This window comes from Camellia sinensis, chromosome 10 (genome assembly GCF_055761805.1).
Source record: "Camellia sinensis isolate YWXY chromosome 10, ASM5576180v1, whole genome shotgun sequence".
NCBI classification, from domain to species: domain Eukaryota; kingdom Viridiplantae; phylum Streptophyta; class Magnoliopsida; order Ericales; family Theaceae; genus Camellia; species Camellia sinensis.
The window spans coordinates 24,902,636-24,922,464 of record NC_138970.1 but is presented as its reverse complement, the minus strand read 5'-3'; the positions used below and the strand labels follow the sequence as shown (position 1 = coordinate 24,922,464).

The window sequence follows — 19,829 nt, the reverse complement described above, 5'->3', positions numbered from 1 at the left end:
AGGATATCCCTACCTCAAATTCGGAGCTCCAAGGGAGAAGATGACAAAACCCAACGTGCTCCAAATCCTGAAATTTTCAGATTAAAAAGTAGCCCTCGACGATCAACAACCTTTTTGTAAAGGCCAAAGATTAGCAAATCACTCCTACTAGATCAAAACCTAAAGAGAAGGTAGAGTTCTAGAGTGAGAGGCTCACCAATGGTGTTTTTGAAAAAGTAGGAGAGAGAAGAGAAAGTGAAAAAGTGATTTGAAAAGTCAAAACACGGAACTTAAACCCAGTCGACCCGCTCGAGCGTCAAACGCCCCGCTCGAGCGTCACTCACAAACTCCCGCTCGAGCGTCAACAATCCCGCTCGAGCGGCGGATACACACTCCCAGAACTTTTACAGAACCAGGTCTACGCTCGAGCTTCCAACTCCCCGCTCGAGCGGCACTCACACAACCCCGCTCGAGCGGCCAACTCCACGCTCGAGCGTCCAACCCTGCACAGGAAATACTGGATGGGTGCAATTCCCGCTCGATCGCCAAAACCCCCGCTCGAGCGGACAGGTAAAAATCTGGGCAATTAGTTTTGGTTTCTAAACTCAACCAACCTGTAACAAACCTGCCCAACACATACTATAACTCAAATACGAAGTAACAAGGATGTAAACAAGATAATAATCAACTACCAACATCCACGGACACATGTCCGGATCACTGTACAACAAGGGTAAATCCGGGATCGCTATATCCAATCCCTTAATCTTAAATTTTCTAAATTTTTGATTTAAAAAAAAAAAAATCCCCGCATTTATTGATTTAGTCAAAATCTCCTGATCATTATTTATTAACTTTTTCCAATCCACATACCTACATTTATTGATTTGGTCAAAATCCTTGATTAGAATTTAAAATCCTTTCATATAAATAATTATAGATACAGCCCGTGCATAGTTACTGCAGTAGCCTTTTTAATTTCTGTAACGCCCTGCTAATAATAACATTAAACCCATCAGATAAGACATGCATTTACAAATAAACTAACCACATTCCTTTATTTCATTGAGTTCCATTACATAAGTATTACATGTTAACAGCATAACAAAATGCCCTACAGGCTTACAGCTTTCCAAGTTAACACTTGGTTACAACAAAGAGTTCTAACTCGTTTACACATTAAGCCCTTGGCTTGAAGTTACATGTAATACATCAAAAGTAAAACGACAAAACTATGCCGCCACTAGCCTCCCAGCTATGTCCTTGGAGGTGGCATGCTTCCTGCACCTGAAAATGATATTCCCATATAGGGTGAGCCACAGCCCAGTAGAAATACACTAAACCAACCATGGACAATGACTAAAATATTAGCAATTGATAGTTGGTCAACACTGATACAATCACATAAATTACATATTTATGCCAACGACTTACAAGTCCCAATTACTATTCATTTTCCCTTTTTCAACAGATAAGCATGCTAGCTCTATCATCAGTTCCACAGATACGTATAAAAACTATATCTCACATTCAGATAAGCATAAAAGCTATATCCACATTCTCAACAGATATGTATAACAACAATATCCACAGATAAGCATACAAGCTGTATCCACACTTCACAACAGATATGTATAACAACAATATCCACAGATAAGCATACAAGCTGTATCCACACTTCACAACAGATATGTATAACAACAATATCCACAGATAAGCATACAAGCTGTATCCACACTTCACAAAGATAAGCATATGAGCTCTATCTTCACTTCTCTAGACAAGCATATGACACTACAAGAATTTACACAATTGGCGACCACTTTTGCCGACCAAAAAAATTTTTGTCGCAAAAAAATGACATTTGGCGACCAAATATGAATTAGTCGCGAATGATCATTATTTTTGGCGACCAAATATTATTGGTCGCAGAAGGTTATATTTTGGCGACCAAAAAATGAGTTGGTCGCAGAAAGTGGTATACTTTTGCCGACCAACTACAAATTTGGTCGCGGAAGATCACATAGTTTTTGGCGACCAAAAATTTGGTCGCCAAAAACTTATTTTCAGCAACAAAAAAAAATTAGTCGCCAAATCAGTACTTTTAGCGACTAATATTTTAGTCGCCGTTGATTGAGATTTGGCGACTAAAAAATTTTGTCGGCAAAGGTACATTTTCTGTGACTAATATGATTTTTTGGTCGCCAAAAGTTTGGGAGGGAAATTTGATTTTCAGTGGGGCGGGATTTGAATTTTCTTTCTCTCAATCGGTGCCCACTCTCTCTACCAAGCCTCACTGCCAAGTCTCAGCCTTTCTTTCTCTCTTTCTATCTACCTAAGAATCCTCCTCCACATCTTCTCTTTCTCTCTCTCAAAAAACCCCCATATTCAGTTTTGTATGGCAGTTCACTTGCTAGCATACGAGGTAGCTGACATCTGCCTAGGCAAGCCGCCTCTCAGATCTCTCTCAATCTCCGCCACCGTGGCCGATGCCTTGTCCGCCCTCAAATCCTCCTCCGACACCTGCCTCAGCGTATGGACCTGTGACCACTCCAAATCCGCCGCCGAGGAGTGTCGCTATGTCGGAAAAGTCTGCATGGTCGATGTTATTTGCTACCTCTGCAAAGACGAAAACCTCTCTTCTCCTTCCTCTGCTCTCAAATCCCCTATTTCTGTCTTGCTCCCCAAACTTCCTGGTCTCGTCAGGCACATCGAACCCTCTTCCAGGTAACCCATTAACATTTCAATTTTAATCTGTTTTTGTTTGTATTTGCTTTTGTAGATTGCTTGATGATAGGTTTTTCAATGTGTAGAGGGTTTTCTCTAATGTCCTCTACATGTTCGATAAATTGCCTCAAAGAATTGACTCCACAATTCCACCCAAGAATCTATACATGTTTTAGGGCTTCCAATTTTTGTAAATCATGTTAATTATACATACACTTCCCAATTTTTGTAAATCATGTTAGTTATACATACACTTCCCTTTTTTCTGTCTCAATTTGGCCTTTTCTGAAATTTTGCACTTGTTTACAAGTTGATTTTTTTGTGTTTGGGTAAGCATGTTCGTTCTTGGGGATGCATACATTGCATTTGTGTTTTTTTGCCTTAAAAGAGTCTTCCTCGCTTGAGATTCAACAAGGAAGGAAATCTTCTCGCTGTTACTACAGCAGACAATGGAATAAAGATACTCGCTACCACTGCTAGTCTTAGATCTTTAAGAGTAGTTGAAGCCCCGTCCTTTGAAGCATTAAGATCACCTATTGAATCTGCTGCAATTAAGGTCCTTCAATGCTTAAGTTTTCCTAGTACACCAGTGCATGTTTAAGAGGTGCCTGCCCATGAATACTGTTGACTTTTGTCACACGATGAGCATGTTCCATTTTGAATGGAACACAGAGAATGACCAAAATAGAGTGATTCTAAGACTGCCAAGCAACTTTTTATTCTTTTATTTTTTATGTACAATGTCACATTTGTTTCTTTTGGACTGATTATACATTTTGGTTTCCCCTCTAGAATGGAGTTGATCCTATGGCTAGAAACATGGAAAAGCCAAAAACTTTGGATGATGTAACTGATAAAACCAAACCCTGGCAGTTGGCCGAAATTATAGATCCTGCTCAATGCCGGCAGGTTACCATGCCAGACAGCATGGATGGAGTCAACAAGGTGTGTTTCTACTCATTTGTTGCTGCAGAATCTATCTATTGGATTATGCTCGACTGACACATCTACATCCAGGTTGCTCGACTACTCTATACAAATTCCGGTTTTGATGTTTTGGCACTTGGGTCTAATGGGATTCAGAAGTTATGGAAGTGGACACGCAGTGAACAAAATCCAGGTGGAAAGGTAATAGCAAGTTGGGAGTAATTTCATTTGCATGTTTTCCTGTTTCTTTTCTTTTATTAGTCGATATTTGTGGAGGAGAATTCTGAACTCAGTGAGGGTCTAAAGGCCACTGCCAATGTTGTTCCACAGCAATGGCAACCAAACAGTGGTCTTGTTATGACTAATGATGTCACAGGTGTCAACCTTGAGGAAGCAGTGCCTTGCATAGCACTCTCAAAGAATGACTCTTATGTCATGTCAGCCTGTGGCAGCAAGGTTTCTGTTCTTGACTGTGTTTGTAACTTTGTTGCATCTGTATGCATGTCACATTCGTTGTCACTTTTAGAAGGTGTGTCACTGCATTAGAACATAGATAATATTTCATACATATTTCAAACAAATTATTCCCTTGACTGTCTTTGTTTAGGTTTTGAGAAATAGGATCATAACATCGATGATACGTGGAATGGTGCTCTAGATTATTTTTTTTTCCCTGTTACTTTTTCTAAACTACTGATTTAGTTTGCTTCTCATCCAAAAATAAAGGCATTGGTTCAATTAGATTAACAAATTATCGTAGAAAGATTCTTAATGACTAGCAAAAATCTGGGAGCTTAATGGGATTCTAAATATGATTAATTTTGAAGTGCCATTAGAAGAGGATTTGGGTTCTGTGACAGAATCCTTATTTCAAGCGTCCATTTTAATAAAATTATGCTTTCTCATTAGTCTATACATGCATTTGAGTTGTCATGGTAAAAGAAAAAAATGTGAGCAAGCAAATCCATTGAACTCAATTTATGAATACATATATTTAACAATATTAGTTCTGTAAATGTTTCCTTTGACTACATGCATCAGTGTTATCAGGAACAATTGTTGATAAAGTAATTGCGGAGCTTGAGACCTGTGGATTCCAATGTTTGATTGCTGGAATTGGCGGGAACGGTCTTCAGATTTCCTTCCACTCTTCGTCCTGATTTTCTCAGAACATGCACTAATCTCAGTAAGAATTGCTACTCCAATTTGAAATAATGCCTAAGATTTATGCTTCTCTCACCATGTTCTGTCAATAATTGGTGTATGTACATTATTGTTGTTATTGTTATTTTTGTTGCACAAACTAGGCACCTTTTTGTTTCTGTTCTTGTGAAGTACCTGGAATGTAACTGTGGGCTTGAGATCCCGTTTCTTGCTTCCTGTTGTTTGAAATAACTGTGAAATTGTATGGCATCCAGGTTCCAAATAGATGCTAAACCTGTTCGGGTTTTGATTATTTGATGGTGCTTTTTCTTATTTTTAAGAAGCACCAAACAAATTGTTTGGTAATGATAGGAGTGGCTTAAAATTAAGTAGATATCCTGATTATGGAGGTGTTTCTTAGCTTATTTATTAAATATAGTCCATTAAATACAATCAATTATAACAATTTTCAAAATCGCTGCCAAGTAAAAGTGACAATTCCCAGCATTTTACTATTTCAGAAAATTTAAACAACCTTTATCAATAGTCACAGCTTATTTCATTATCACCTTCAGGTAAGCATCTTTTAAACAAGTTTAACCCCAAATGGACCTTAGTTTCATGAATGCGTAATTTGCTGCTGAATAAGTCTTGTTTGGATCAAATTTATTTATTTGTTTCTTTGTTTTTTTTTTAAAGATGTCGAAGAACTCAGTGAGGAGGTAATTTAATTTCATTGCTGTTCTTTTCAAATTGTTCTTTTCAGAGGCATACAATTCTCAAGTAGCAAGCTTAAATTCTTAATAATAAGTCTTATTTTTTTCATTCTTGACTTAAATGACTATAATGTCTGATATTTTTCACTAGCAAGCTTAAATTCTTAATAATGATTATTGGAGAATTTTGGTGAAAGTAAAATCATCAAAAGTTTTTGACTATTGATCTTTCTCCTCTATAATTGGAGCATTCACATTCTCAAGTAGGAAGGTATTTCAAATAACCTACTCTGATTCTGTTTTGAATTGTCATTTTATATTTTGCATTATATTTAAATGTATTAGAAATGTGTTTCCATTTTACTTTGTCCAACTTTTATGCATATTTGCTGTTCAGCTGCTTCAACAGCAGAGAATTAAGGATCCATGGATACTAATATCTGGCAGCTATATAGAACTCTTATTGATGTACTAGTCATTTGGGTCCTTTTGTACTTGAGAAATTTCCAAGAAAGATGTATTTAGCAACTACATATTTTTTTTCTTCTTTATTTCAAATTGCTGATAGAAAATCCAGTTCGAAGACTAGGTGCAACAGGGGCCAGAGAGGTAAAAGCAATTTTCTACATTTAATCGAGGCTTATTTGCAAGTGATGATGGCAATAGAAACTTCGCAAGGCTGTAAGTTAATTTTTGCAGGTAAAGCAACATTTTTTCTTTAAGGATATCAAGTGGGACACGCTTGCAAGGCAGAAGGTCCTTTGTTTGAATCTTCTTCTTCTTTTTTGTTTTTTTAACAGAAAGCAATCAATTGTTAATGAATTTGCAAACTCACCAATGTTCACTTGTTATGTGCAGGCCATGTTTATACCTTCAGCTGAAGCACTTGACACTAGTTATTTTATGAGCCGCTACGTTCGGAACCCGGAAGATGAAAATGTTGGTGGTGACAGTGACTTCAATGACATGACTGAAACATGTAGTATTTATTATTTTAAATAAAATGTATAAATGTCTATGACGGGTATTTTAATTTTGTTTTCAAGCTTAGTTTATTTATTATTTTAATAAACATCAATTATTAGTTCTTAATAATTGTTTATCATAGGTATTTTTTTTGTTCAACCACATAAAATTAGCACAATTTTTTTTTAAAAAAAGAAGCTATGGCGGCATTTTCTAAACGTCACTATATCTCAACCCTAACGGCTAAATTTTTAAAATGTATAAATGTCTATGAAGGCGTTTCAAAACGTCGCTAAATATCATAATGTGAAGTCAGAGACTGTTAGTAAGACATTTGGCGGCGTTTTATACATTTGGCAGCATTTTTAAAACGCCGCCAATACTCTTGCAATGACGTTTTTAAAACGCCATAAAGCTATAGCGACGGCCGCGTCCTCGACGTTTGGTGTTAAGCGTCACAAAAAGAATTGGCGGCGTTTTTATCACTTATAGCGGCGTTTTTTAAACACCGCTAAAAATAGATTTTCCAGCAGTGATTTAATTGATTTTTGCAAAGATACAGGTTTGCAATCCAGTGTTGCTGCCACTATCATGCTTCTCTGATAAATTTTCCAATTCTGTTTCTTTATTAGGTGCCTTACATCACTACTGCTTTGATGGATGCGAAGCTAGGCATGGAAGGGCGCAAGGATCTTTTTGATTGGCTATCAAGGCAACTTAGTGGATTAAAACTTCGAATATGAATTATGTATTGTGTCGAATAGTTAATGAATTAAAACTTAGTGGATCTTTTTGATTGGCTATCAAGGCAACTTAATGTATTGTGTCGAATATGAATTGAAAACTTAGAATAGTTGTATTGTGTCAAATGTTAATGAATTATGTATTGTGTCGAATGTTAATGATTCAGTTAATTTGAATGATGATTTAAAATTATAGGTTTATTATGGATTGAATGCATTATTAGGAATTACAGGTGTATTGTTTTCCTGCTTTGGCGACCAATTTATTAGTCGCGACATCAAAAATAATTTTTTTCCGCAAAAAATGACAATTGCCGACCAAGAGTTTTGGTCGCAAAAAATATATCTATTGCCGACCAAAACAGCTCTTGGTCGTGGAAACTCACTTTTGCTGACCAAACTTTTTGGTCGCTAAATGTGATAATTGGCGACCAAACTTTTTGGTCGCGAAATGTGACAATTGGCGACTAAGAAATTTGGTCGGGAAAATATCACTTTTCGCGACCAAAGTGTTTTAGCGACAAAATGAATTAGTCGCGGTAATTAAATATTTAGCGACCAAAAATTTAGTCGGCAAATCCAACTTTTGCCGACCAACCAAAATTTTGGTCGCGAATTACTTTTGCCGACCCTCAATTGGCGACCAAAGTAGCGACCAAAAAAATTGGTCGCGGATAACTTTTGCCGACCAAAAATAGACTTTTAGCGACCAATTTTTTTGTTGCGAAAAGTGTTAATTCTTGTAGTGTGAGCTGTGTCTACGGAGTTCATCCCCTATCTCCTCCCAATACCTATCCGGTTTAGAGGTACATCCCCTATCTTCCCCTAAACCGCGGAGTACATCCCCTATCTCCTCCTCTACACATAACGTATATAAACACATTGGTTCTATATACAATCACACAATACATACAATTAATGTATTCTATCAACCGTCAAGTTCCATGACACATTCCATTGATTAGTTTCCGTTTTACCTAATCATCATGCATTGTCTACAACAATCTCGACTATCCTCCACCGATAGCCCAAAGCAATTATTTCTAAAACAGAAAATAAATGCACAAATGGATATTCAATCAACATTTCATTTCTTCATTCTTCTCAATTAATTATCCCAATTAATTAAACAATGTAGTTAGGTCAATTCCCATAATTAACATTTCAACCCTTAGGTCCCATTTTCATCAATGATTCAACAATCATTCCATTCTTTTCATGCCAAACATGCATCTAGGTTTATTATGAATAAAACCCCAACTTTTGTAAAATTACACAAAAGTCCCAAACTTTCACAAAATTACCAAACCAAGCCCAACATCTCAAAATACCAAAATTTAAAGACAAAACCCATAGAGAGGAGTAGGATATCCCTACCTCAAATTCGGAGTCCCAAAGGAGAAGACGACAAAACCCAACGTGCTCCAAAACCCGAGATTTTCAGATTAAAATGAAGCCCTCGACGATCAACAACTTTTTTGTAAAGGCCAAAGGTGAGTAAATCACTCCTACTAGATCAAAACCTAGAGAGAAGGTAGAGTCTAGAGTGAGAGGCTCAACAATGGTGATTTTAGAAAAGTAAGAGAGAGAAGAGAAAGTGAAAAAGTGATTTGAAAAGTCACAATTTCGGGACTTTAACCCAGGTCTCCGCTCGAGCGTAAAACACCCCGCTCGAGCGGCCACTCACAGACTTCCGCTCGAGCGGCGGCCAACCTCCCGCTCGAGCGCAGAATGCACTCGCCCAGCACTTTTGCAGAACCAGACCTCCGCTCGAGCTCCCAACCCTACGCTCGAGCGGCACTCAGACAACCCCGCTCGAGTGGCCAATACCACGCTCGAGCGTACAACGCTGCACAGGAAAATACTGAATGGGTGTAATCTACGCTCGAGCGCCAACACCTCCGCTCGAGCGTACAGGCCAAAAATCTGGGCAACTAGTTTTGGTTTCTAAACTCAACCAACCTGAAACAAATCCGCCCAACACATCCTATAACTCAAATACGAAGTAAGGAAGGATGTAAACAAGATAATAAACAACTACCAACATCCACGGACACATGTCCGGATCACTATACAACAAGGGTAAACCCGGGATCGCTATAATTTCTCTTGTACACTATGGTTAGTGATAAGATTGTTAAATTATTTTTATAAAAAATCTTAAAAACATAATTTATATATTAAAAAAATTAAACAAATATAAATATTTATAATTATTCCGTGCATAGCACGGTGATAGGCTATCTATACTATATATTAAGCAAAATGAAGTTTTTAACCCCAAGGCCTGTGGGAGCTTCAATATCCCAATCTAAATTTTCTAATTTTTTTATTTTTTATTTAAAAAAAAAACTCAGCATTTATTGATTTGGTCAAAATTCCCTGATCAACCTTTATTAACTTTTTTCAATCCACATGTCTTTCCACATGCCTGCATTTATTGATTTGGTCAAAATTTTCCACATGCCTGCATCCGTTATATAAATAATTATAGATACAATCCGTGTATAGTTACTGCACTACCCTTTTCAACTTCTCACATACACTATGGCTAGTGATAAGATTGTTAAATTATTTTCATAAAAAATCTTAAAAAACATAATTTATATATTAAAAAAAATCTAAAATAAATATAAATATCTATAATTATTCCGTGCATAGCACGGGTTATAGGCTAGTATTATATTTGGAAAATGGGGTTTCTAACCCACAAGTCTTGTGGGAGCTCCAATATCTCAATCTTAATTTTCTAATTTTTTGATTTTTTTATAAAAAAAACTCAACATTTATTAACTTCTCCCAACCCACAAGCCTTTTGGAAGATTTGGCCAAAATTCTCTCATAACGAAACTTTAATACATTAAGGACAAGTATAACAAAATTTCCTTGAAAAGTCCAATACTTATCATTATTATCAAAATATTAAGCTTTAAAATAAAATAACTTTTGATGTAAATGTCGATTTTTAATAAAATTAGTATTTTTAGAATTCTCTCATTAAGATCTATCAAATAAGATCCATGTTGACTATGAATTTTATTTTACTTTTTTAAAAATTATTACTGTTGAAATTAATGTAAATAATAATAGTAACATGCCACTCTGTTACAGAGTGGAGTGGCATGTTACTATTATTATTTACAGAGTAATATTGTTCAAGATTAAATATATATATATATATATATTACTTTGTCCTTACTCAATTATGTGTCTTATCCTTAGAGGGTTTATGAAGCAAAATAAATTGGGTTGGGGGTTCTTAACCCACAAGCCTTGTGGGAGCTCCAATATCTTAATCTTAATTTTCTAAATTTTTTATTTAAAAAAAAAAGTCAGCATTTATTGACTTCTCCCATACTTACTCCTACACCTTGTTCAACTTCTCTCATACATTAAGTTAGTGATGAGATTGTTAAATTATTTTTATAAAAAAATCTTTAAAAATATAATTTGTGTATTAAAAAAAATATCTAAAACAAATATAAATCCTTATTAAATCTATCTATCTATCTATCTATCTATCTATCTATCTATCTATCTATCTATCTATATCTATACTATATATTAAGCAAAAGGGGGTTTTTAAATCCAAGCCTTGTGAGAGTTCCAATCTCCCAATCTAAATTTTTTGATTTTTTGATTTAAAAAAAAAAAACCTTAGCATTTATTAACTTCTCCCAACCCCCAAGTCTTACCCTCATAATAATACTTTAATGTATTAAGAACAAGTATAAAAAAAATTCTTTGAAATCCAGCACATAAATTCCTTGAAAAGTCCCAGCACATATGATTATTATTTCTCATAATAACACTTTAATGTATTAAGAACAAGCATAAAAAAAATTTATTGAAAAATCCAACACATATGATTATTATCAAAATATTAAACTTTAATATAATATAAAAAGGAAAAAAAGAAGACATTTAAAAAAAAAAAGAAAAAAGACATTTAAAAATCGCAATTCACATATATAGATAATTTATACTATATATTAAGCAAAATGGGGTTTTTAACCTTAAGGCCTATGGGAGTTTCAATATGCCAATCCTAATCTTCTAATTTTTTGTTTTTTTTTAAAAAAAAAATTAACCTCAGCATTTATTAGCTTCTCTCAACTCAAAAGACTTTTTGACTTCTCTCATAATTACTGTAGCACATTTTCCAAAACAAATAATTTGTATATTAAAAAAAATTTAAACAAATATAAATATCTATATCTATATCTATTTATTTATATCTATCTCTAACCCACAACTTTTGTGGGAGTTCTAATATTTGAACCTTAATTTCTTAATTTTTTTTATTTTTTTTGAAAAAAAAAACTTAGCACTTATTAAATTCTTTCAAGTCTTTTTAACTTCTCCATGACACACATTTTTATTTATTTATTTTTTATAAACTTATTACAAACAGTGAGTCTCCTTTTGTTTTCTCCTTCTTGACTTCTTACTTCTATACTTTCAACTTCAATAACCACGTATGCAAACAGTAAGTCTTCTTTTTGTTTTTTCCTTCTTGACTTTTCCTTTTGTTTACTGTTTTAATATTGTAGTTAGATAGTGCATAAAAATATTTGTGATTTGTCTAATGTGATTGTAGTTAGTTCAATAGTTCTTTTTATTTATTTATTTATTTATTTTATTATGGGAAAAATGTGATGTGATTGTACTTTGTTCAATTGCTCTTTTTTTTAATATGATTGTTGTAATTAGTTCAATGGTTTTTTTTAATGTTATTTAATCTTTTTATTTACTATTTTAATTTTATTTTTGAATTTTAAATATGATTGAAATTAGATAAATATAAACTACCACAAAGAGAAAAATGTGATTATAATTAGTTGAATGATTCTTTTTTTTTTTTAATGTGATTGTAGTTAGTTTAATAGTTCCTTTTTTTCATTTATTTATTTTATTATGTGAAAAATGTGATGTGATTGTAGTTTGTTCAATGACTTTTTTTTTTAATATGATTGTTGCAGTTAGTTCAATGGTTTTTTTTAATGTTATTTAATCTTTTTAGTTACTATTTTATTTTTGATTTTTTAATATGATTGAAGTTAGATAAATATAAACCCTCACAATGAGAAAAATGTGATTATAATTAGTCTTTTTATTTACTATTTTAATTTTATTTTTAATATGATTGAAGTTAGATAAACATAAACACTCACGAAGAAAAAAATGTGGTTGTAGTTAATTCAATGGTTCTTTTTTTTTTTTAATATGATTGTAGTTAGTTAATGGTTATTTTTTTCATTTATTTATTTTTTTTATTATGAGAAAAATGTGATGTGATTGTAGTTTGTTCAATAGTTCTTTTTTGAAATGTGATTTAATCTTTTATTTACTGTTTTAATGGTTTTTCTTTACAATTATTTATGAAAAAAATATGATTGTAGTTAGATAGCATAAAAATATTTGTGATTTGATTTGATTTTTAAAGTACCAATTATTGATAATGATTAGATTGTATTTTGAAAAAAAAAATTGTAATTGATTTTTTTAACTTACCGTGTTTTTTGAAAAAAAATTATTGTGTTTTTTTAACTATCAATTTACTTAATTTGTGATTTAAATTTTAACTCATTGTATTTTTTGAAAAACAAAATGGATTGTACTCATTAGGGTCACATAATGTACCAATTATTGATGATGATTAGATTGTATTTTGACCCCAAAAAAAAAAAATTGTAATTGATCTTTTTAACTCACTATGTTTTTTGAAAAATAAATTATTGTGTTTTTTAATTATCAATTGACTTAATTTGTGATTGATTTTTTTAATTATCTATACTTACTATATATTAAGTAAAAGGGGGATTTTAACCCCCAAGGCTTGTGGGAGGTCCAATATCCCAATCTGAATTTTCTAAATTTTTTATTTTTTTTTAAAAAACTCAACATTTATTAATTTGGTCAAAATCCCTTAATCAGCATTTATTAACTTTTTTTACTCCACATATCTTTCCACATGCCTGCATTTATTGATTTGGTCAAAATCTCTTTATCAGCATTTAAAATCTCCTTATACAAATAATTATAGATACAACCCGTGTATAGTTACTGCAGTACCATTTTCAACTTCTCCCATACACTATGGTTAGTGATAAAAATTGTTAAATTATTTTTATAAAAAATCTTTAAAAACATAATTTATATATTAAAAAAAAATCTAACACAAATATAAATATCTATAATTATCCCGTGCATAGCATGAGTGATAGGCTAGTTGTAAATATATTAAGGAAAAGGGGGTTTCTAAACCTCAAGCCTTGTGGGAGTTCCAATCTCTCAATCTTAATTTTCTAAATTTTTGGATTTAAAAAAAAAAATTCAGCATTTATTGATTTGGTCAAAATCCTTGATTAGCATTTAAAATCTCCCCATACAAATAATTATAGATACAGCCTGTGCATAATTATTGCAGTAGCCTTTTTAATTTCTCCTGTACACTATAGTTAGTGATAAGATTGTTAAATTATTTTTATAAAAAATCTTAAAAAACATAATTTATATATTAAAAAAATTAAAACAAATATAAATATATATAATTATCACATGCATAGCACAGGTGATAAGCTAGCATTATATAAGGAAAAATGGGTTTCTAATCAACAAGCCTTGTGGGAGCTCTAATATCTTAATCCTAATTTTCTAATTATTTGATTTAAAAAAAAATAATAATCTCAGCATTTATTGACTTTTCCCAATCCACAAACATTTTTGACTTCTCTAATAGTTATTGCAGCACCCTTTTCAACTTTTCCCATGCACTATAGTTAGTGATGAGATTATTAAATTATTTTCATAAAAAATCTAAAAATAATAATTTGTATATTAAAAAAATATGTAAAACAAATATAAATATCTATATCTATCTATAAATTATATAAAGGAAAGGCTTGTGAGAGTTCCAAACTCTCATTCCACAATTGTTTATTTTTGTAATTTTAAAAATAGTTAAAAATAATTCTATTGGCTAACAAAGTAATTATAGATTTTTTTTTAAAAAAAAAACCACCTAAAATTTTGAATTATAAGTTCTTAAAATCTCTCCCCCCAATATTTCTCCCTTTTCTAAATCCCATCTCATAATAAAGCAACTATACATTAAAAAAAAAAATTAAAAAAAAAAACACACAAATCTCATCTCATAACAAAGTAATTATATATCAAAAAAAAAAATATTATAGATTAAAAAGAACGTAAAACCACAATTGCTAATTTTTGTAATTTTAAAAATATTTAAAAATAGTACTATTGGCTAACAAAATAACTATAGATAAAAAATAAAAAATAAAACTAAAATTGCTAATTTTGTAATTTTAAAAATAATATTATTAGCTAACAAAGTAACTATAGATTTAAAAAAAAAAATTGAATTACAAGTTTCTAAAATCTCTCCCCTAATATTTATCTCTTTCCTAAATCTCATAATCTATCTATGCTATATATTATACCAAAGTGACTTTTCATCTTAGAGGCCCTAAGTGTTTCAAAACCTCAAATCTAATTTTTTTAAAGAATATAGATCTCATACAATCTTCTCTCTCTTAAATAAATCTAATGAAAAGAAAATTCTCTCATCTCCCATAAAATGTATATTATTAAAATATTTCACAACTGGTCTAATCTATATAAACTTAAAATTAAGCCTAACATAAAATAAAAATTAAACCTTATATCTAGATTCTCTCTCTATTACATAATTAAACACAATTTTATTCCCAAATAAATTTAAGCATATCTATACTATATATAATTTTTTAGAAAAATCTCATAATTTATTATTTTTTATAATGATTCTATGATTTATAGTTTAGAAAATAAAAGATGAATTTTTTTTTTCTTATACACTCTTTTTCTAACCAATTCTTTCTTCTATGCAAAAATCTTAGCCATCATACATTATACTTTTTTCAAGCCATTCATGTCTTACTAGCCCTATAAATATTATATTCATGGAACAATGAAACTCATTATTTTTTAACTTTATTTTTATGAGACAAATTAGAGATTAATTTATGTTTAATCTGTTATATTCTTTAAACAGACTCTTTTATGTTTTAGGTAAACCATTTTTTATTTTTCTTTTTTATCTATAACCATTTTTTTGTTTTTATATTGAATATTTTGTGTGTCATTTCTCTCTCCACTCTACCAACCATTATCTATTTTTTGTTTATAATTATTTTTTGTTGGTTAATATTATTTTCCTAAAATTTTTATACTAAAATCGCATGATAGGATCATTTGTATAATAAAAAAACATGTCACTCACTATAAAGTGATAGATAAAAATCTAAACAAAATCTTTATTAATAAGTTTTTTGTATTGATTTTATATTTGTATATAATTACTTTTTTTTTTAAAAAAAAAAATTACTTTTAATATTTTTATAGCGATCTCGGTTTTCCCCTTTCTTTTTTTTTATTTTTATTCCGGACTCGGTTCTGTGGTTGATGGTTGTTGTCTGTGTTGCATTTCCATCCTTTAACTCTAAATAAGTGAGTTTAGAAATGTTTTGGGCGTGTTTGGAACAGGTTGGTTGAGCTTTGGTCTCAAGTGTTGTTGCCTAGGTTTTAGGTGATCCGCTCGAGCGGGTCCCTTTGCGCTCAAGCAGAGTCCACATACTTGCAGTATCTTGTGCGTCTACAAAACTTCTGCAGATGTGTTTTTCACGCTCAACCGGATTTTCTTACGCTCGAGTGGGTCACGCTCGAGCAGGCCTCTTGGCGCTCGAGCAGGTGTGTTTTGTTTTTGTGTCTTGGAGCTCGAGCGGGTCTTTTTGCGCTCGAGCGGGTTCAGTTTTTGTGTTTGATGCTTGAGCGTTCTATTCTACGCTCAAGCGAGCCATACGTATATCAGTTCGCAGCAGCAGCTTCTTCTTCACTTTTTGATTTCCCCTTTTGTCTAAAACCCTAGATTCGACTCCCTCTCTCTCTACACTCACCTTCTCTCTAGGGATTGATCTAGTTCTTGGCCGTTCCTACCCTAATCTCTTTGTAAGAAAGGTAGAGGGTTGCATGGGCTTTGTTTTGATCCGAAAAACTTTGGGTTTGGAGCACTTCCGAGTTTGGCTCTTCTTCCCCTTTAGGTTCTCCATTTGAGGTAGGGATTTCCTTGTTCTTTTACAATGCTTCGTCTATAGATAGATATGTGGTAGTTTTGTATTGCATGAAAATTTTATCCATGTTGGGTTTGTTTGAAAACCATGGGGGTGAACCTAGGGTTGGTTGTTTGAAAATGGGTTTGTTATCATTGATGGTGATTTGGACTAATTGGGGTGTAAATTAGTATATTATTGTTGATAGAAGAAAAAGCCCTAATTTATATTTGATTTGATAAATTAAAAGAGGGGTTTTGTACTTTGGGCCAATACATATGTATTTTGGGTCTCAATTGAGATCATTGTTAATTGTTGTTGGTATTTGAGCCATTTTGGGTCAATGTTAAGAAAGAGAGAGAAAGCCCTAATTTACTATTATGAATTAATTTGCATAATTGATTTGGAAAATTATGAGAAGAACAGTATTGGTTTTATGAAATGAAAACGGGGTATTGGAAATTGGAAAATCCTGGAAGTCGATCTTGGAAATGGGAAATGAAGTGTTAACTCTATAGCGATCCCGGGTTTACCCTTGTTGTACAGTGATCCGGACATGTGTCCGCGGATGTTGGTAGTTGGTTATTATCGTGTTTACATTCCTTTTTCTTCATATTTGAGTTATAGGATGTGTTAGGCAGGTTTGTTACAGGTTGGTTGTGTTCGGGAGCCTAGTGTTGCTGCCCAGAATTTTGGACCTTCGCTCGAGCGAGGAGTTGGTCGCTCGAGCGAGAGTGGGGTTCGTGTTTGGTGGGTCGAGCCAGAGTGGCTCGCTCGAGCGAGCGGTTGCACCTGGTTCTGGACCTGAGAGCTGTCTTTCTTGGCTCGAGCGAGCTTCCTTCGCTCGAGCGGTCTGGGTTTTTCTTCGCTCGATCGAGAACTTCTTGGCTCGAGCGAGAGTTTTCTGTGTCTGGTCGCTCGAGCGACCAATCCTTCGCTCGAGCGAGCGTGTTTTATGTCAGCGGACAGCAGCGTCTTAAACATCACTTTTTCAGTCCCTTTCTTTGAGCAAAACCTAAATCCGACACCCTCTCTCTCTAAACTTGCACTCTCTCTAAGATTTGATCTCCCTAGGGTGTGAATCTAGCCTAGGGCCTTTGTTAAAAAGATAGAGGGCGTTGAGAGCTTCGATTTAATCTGAAAAAGTTTGGATTTGGAGCACGTTGATCTTCGAGTCTTCATCTCCTTTTGGGCTAAAACTTCGAGGTAGGGATATCCTACTCCTCTCTATGGGTTTTGTCTTTAAATTTTGGTATTTTGAGATGTTGGGCTTGGTTTGGTAATTTTGTGAAAGTTTGGGGCTTTTGTGTAATTTTACAAAAGTTGGGGTTTTATTCATAATAAACCTGGATGCATGTTTGGCATAGAGAAATTGAATGAATGTTAAATCATTGATGAAAATGGGACCTAAGGGTTGAAATGTTAATTATGGGAATTGACCTAATTACATTGTTTAATTAATTGGGATAATTAATTGAGAAGAATGAGGAAATGTAATGTTGATTGAATATCCATTGTGCATTTATTTTATGTTTAGAAATAACTGCTTTGGGCTATCGGTGGAGGATAGTCGTGATTGTTGTAGACAATGCATGATGATTAGGTAAACTGAAACTAATCAATGAAAGGTGTCATGGAACTTGACGGTTGATAGAATACATTAATTGTATGTATTGGGTGATTGTATATAGAACCAATGTGTTTATATACGTTATGTGTAGAGGAGGAGATAGGGGATGTACTCCGCGGTTTAGGGGAAGATAGGGGATGTACCTCTAAACCGGATAGTGTTGGGAGAAGATAGGGGATGAACTCCGTAGATACAGCTCATATGCTTGTCTAGAGAAGTGAAGATAGAGCTTATATGCTTATCTTTGTGAAGTGTGGATATAGCTTATATGCTTATCTGTGGATATTGTGGTTATACATATCTGTGTAGAATGTGGATATAGCTCATGTGTTTATCTGTGAATGTGGATATTGTTTTTATACATATCTGTTGAAATGATGATAGAGCTAGCATGCTTATCTGTTGAAAAAGAGAAAATGAAAGGAAACTTGGACTCATAAGTTGTATGACATAAATATGTGATTTATGTGATTGTATCAGTGTTGGCCATCTATCAATTGCTATTTTTAGTCATTGTTCATGGTTGGTTTAGTGTATTTCTACTGGGCTGTGGCTCACCCTATATGGGAATATCATTTTCAGGTGCAGGAAGCATGCCACCTCCAAGGACATAGCTTGGGAGGCTAGAGGCGGACATGTTTTGTTGTTTTACTTTTGATGTATTACATGTAACTTCAAGCCAAGGGCTTAATGTGTAAACGAGTTAGTACTCTTTTGTTGTAACCAAGTGTTAACTTGGAAAGCTGTAAGCCCGTAGGGCATTTTGTTTTGATGTTAACATGTAATACTTATGTAATGAGACTCTAATGAATAAAAGAATGTGGCTAGTTCATATGTCAATGCATGTCTTATTTGATGGGTTTAATGTTATTATTTTGAGGGCGTTACAAACTCTATGTGAGTTTTAGAAAATGAATATGAGAATTGAATTGTTGTATCTTGAGTGTTGAATACGCACATTTGGAGAAAATTGTTGTTGGATTTAAGATCTCATGAGAGTTGAGTCTTTATAATAGATGTACTAAAATCATGCATCTAGAGGTTTTGTCCTTGGTCATCGGTGGAGGATGACATGGTTGTGTTGAATTGTCGTGTATGCATTACACCTGTGTTGGTTGAACATTGTATGTAGTGAAGTGCTATTGTACATTATATATGTATAAATTGTTAGGGAGGAAAAAGGGGATGTACTCCAGTGTGTGAGAGGAGATAAGGGATGTACTCCACACATACTTATGTGTTCATATACTTTAACACATTGCTTATGTATTTTGCTAGTATATGTGTACGTATTACACTTGTTGGTTATACTCTGTTGTATGGTGATTCTTGGTGTTATACCCTACGCTTATAATCAGAGGTATCGTTACCTTCCAGCTAGCGCCTGGAGAACTGACTGTGCTGAGAATAGAATGTACCACACCCTTCCAGCTAGCGCCTGGTAAAATGGCATATTGTTGTGAGAGTTGTATCCTTGGCTTACTGTGCATATAGCCGGTAGAGCAGAGTTTTTATTGTTTTGTCTCAGTATATCTGAGTATATCATGGATTGTGATGGTTATAGTTTTGGAGGGCCTAGTTGCCTCAATTGTTAATATTATACATGTTGATGATATGTTATCCCCTTTTTATTGAAGGCATGCATGTATAGTTACGGATGTATTGAAAACAAAACCAAAATGCCATTGTGAGATTTTGGGAAAGTGTGAAGGAGAAATTGGGTATTTGAAAGTATGTTTTGAAAAAAGGAAATATCTGTAACGCCCTCAAAATAAACCCATAAATCATACATTCTGGACATGCTTAAACATAATAGAATGAAGCCTAATCAGATTTCATCAGAATATTCATTACAAATTGTATTACATGTTGACAACAAAAGCAAATG

General features: G+C 33.2%; 1 protein-coding gene across 4 annotated transcripts; it reads left to right on the top strand.

Moving 5' to 3' along the window:
• The first annotated feature begins 3,039 nt into the window (after nucleotides 1-3,039).
• Nucleotides 3,040-7,337, top strand: LOC145801032 (topless-related protein 2-like). 4 transcript variants are annotated; one of them, XR_014341851.1, is made up of 7 exons: nucleotides 3,040-3,262; nucleotides 3,499-3,651; nucleotides 3,724-3,834; nucleotides 3,940-4,089; nucleotides 4,675-4,819; nucleotides 6,061-6,173; nucleotides 7,091-7,337. XR_014341851.1 is itself a non-coding variant. In XM_082891097.1 (4 exons), exons 1-4 carry the CDS (start codon nucleotides 3,514-3,516, stop codon nucleotides 4,702-4,704), a joined length of 429 nt encoding a protein of 142 aa, XP_082747223.1. In that variant the 5' UTR covers nucleotides 3,040-3,513; the 3' UTR covers nucleotides 4,705-5,935. The 4 variants fall into 4 exon arrangements, 1 of the variants encoding a protein (XP_082747223.1); XR_014341852.1 differs by having other exon boundaries at nucleotides 3,040-3,651; nucleotides 6,070-6,173; XR_014341850.1 differs by having other exon boundaries at nucleotides 3,040-3,651.
• Nucleotides 7,338-19,829: the final 12,492 nt, after the last annotated feature.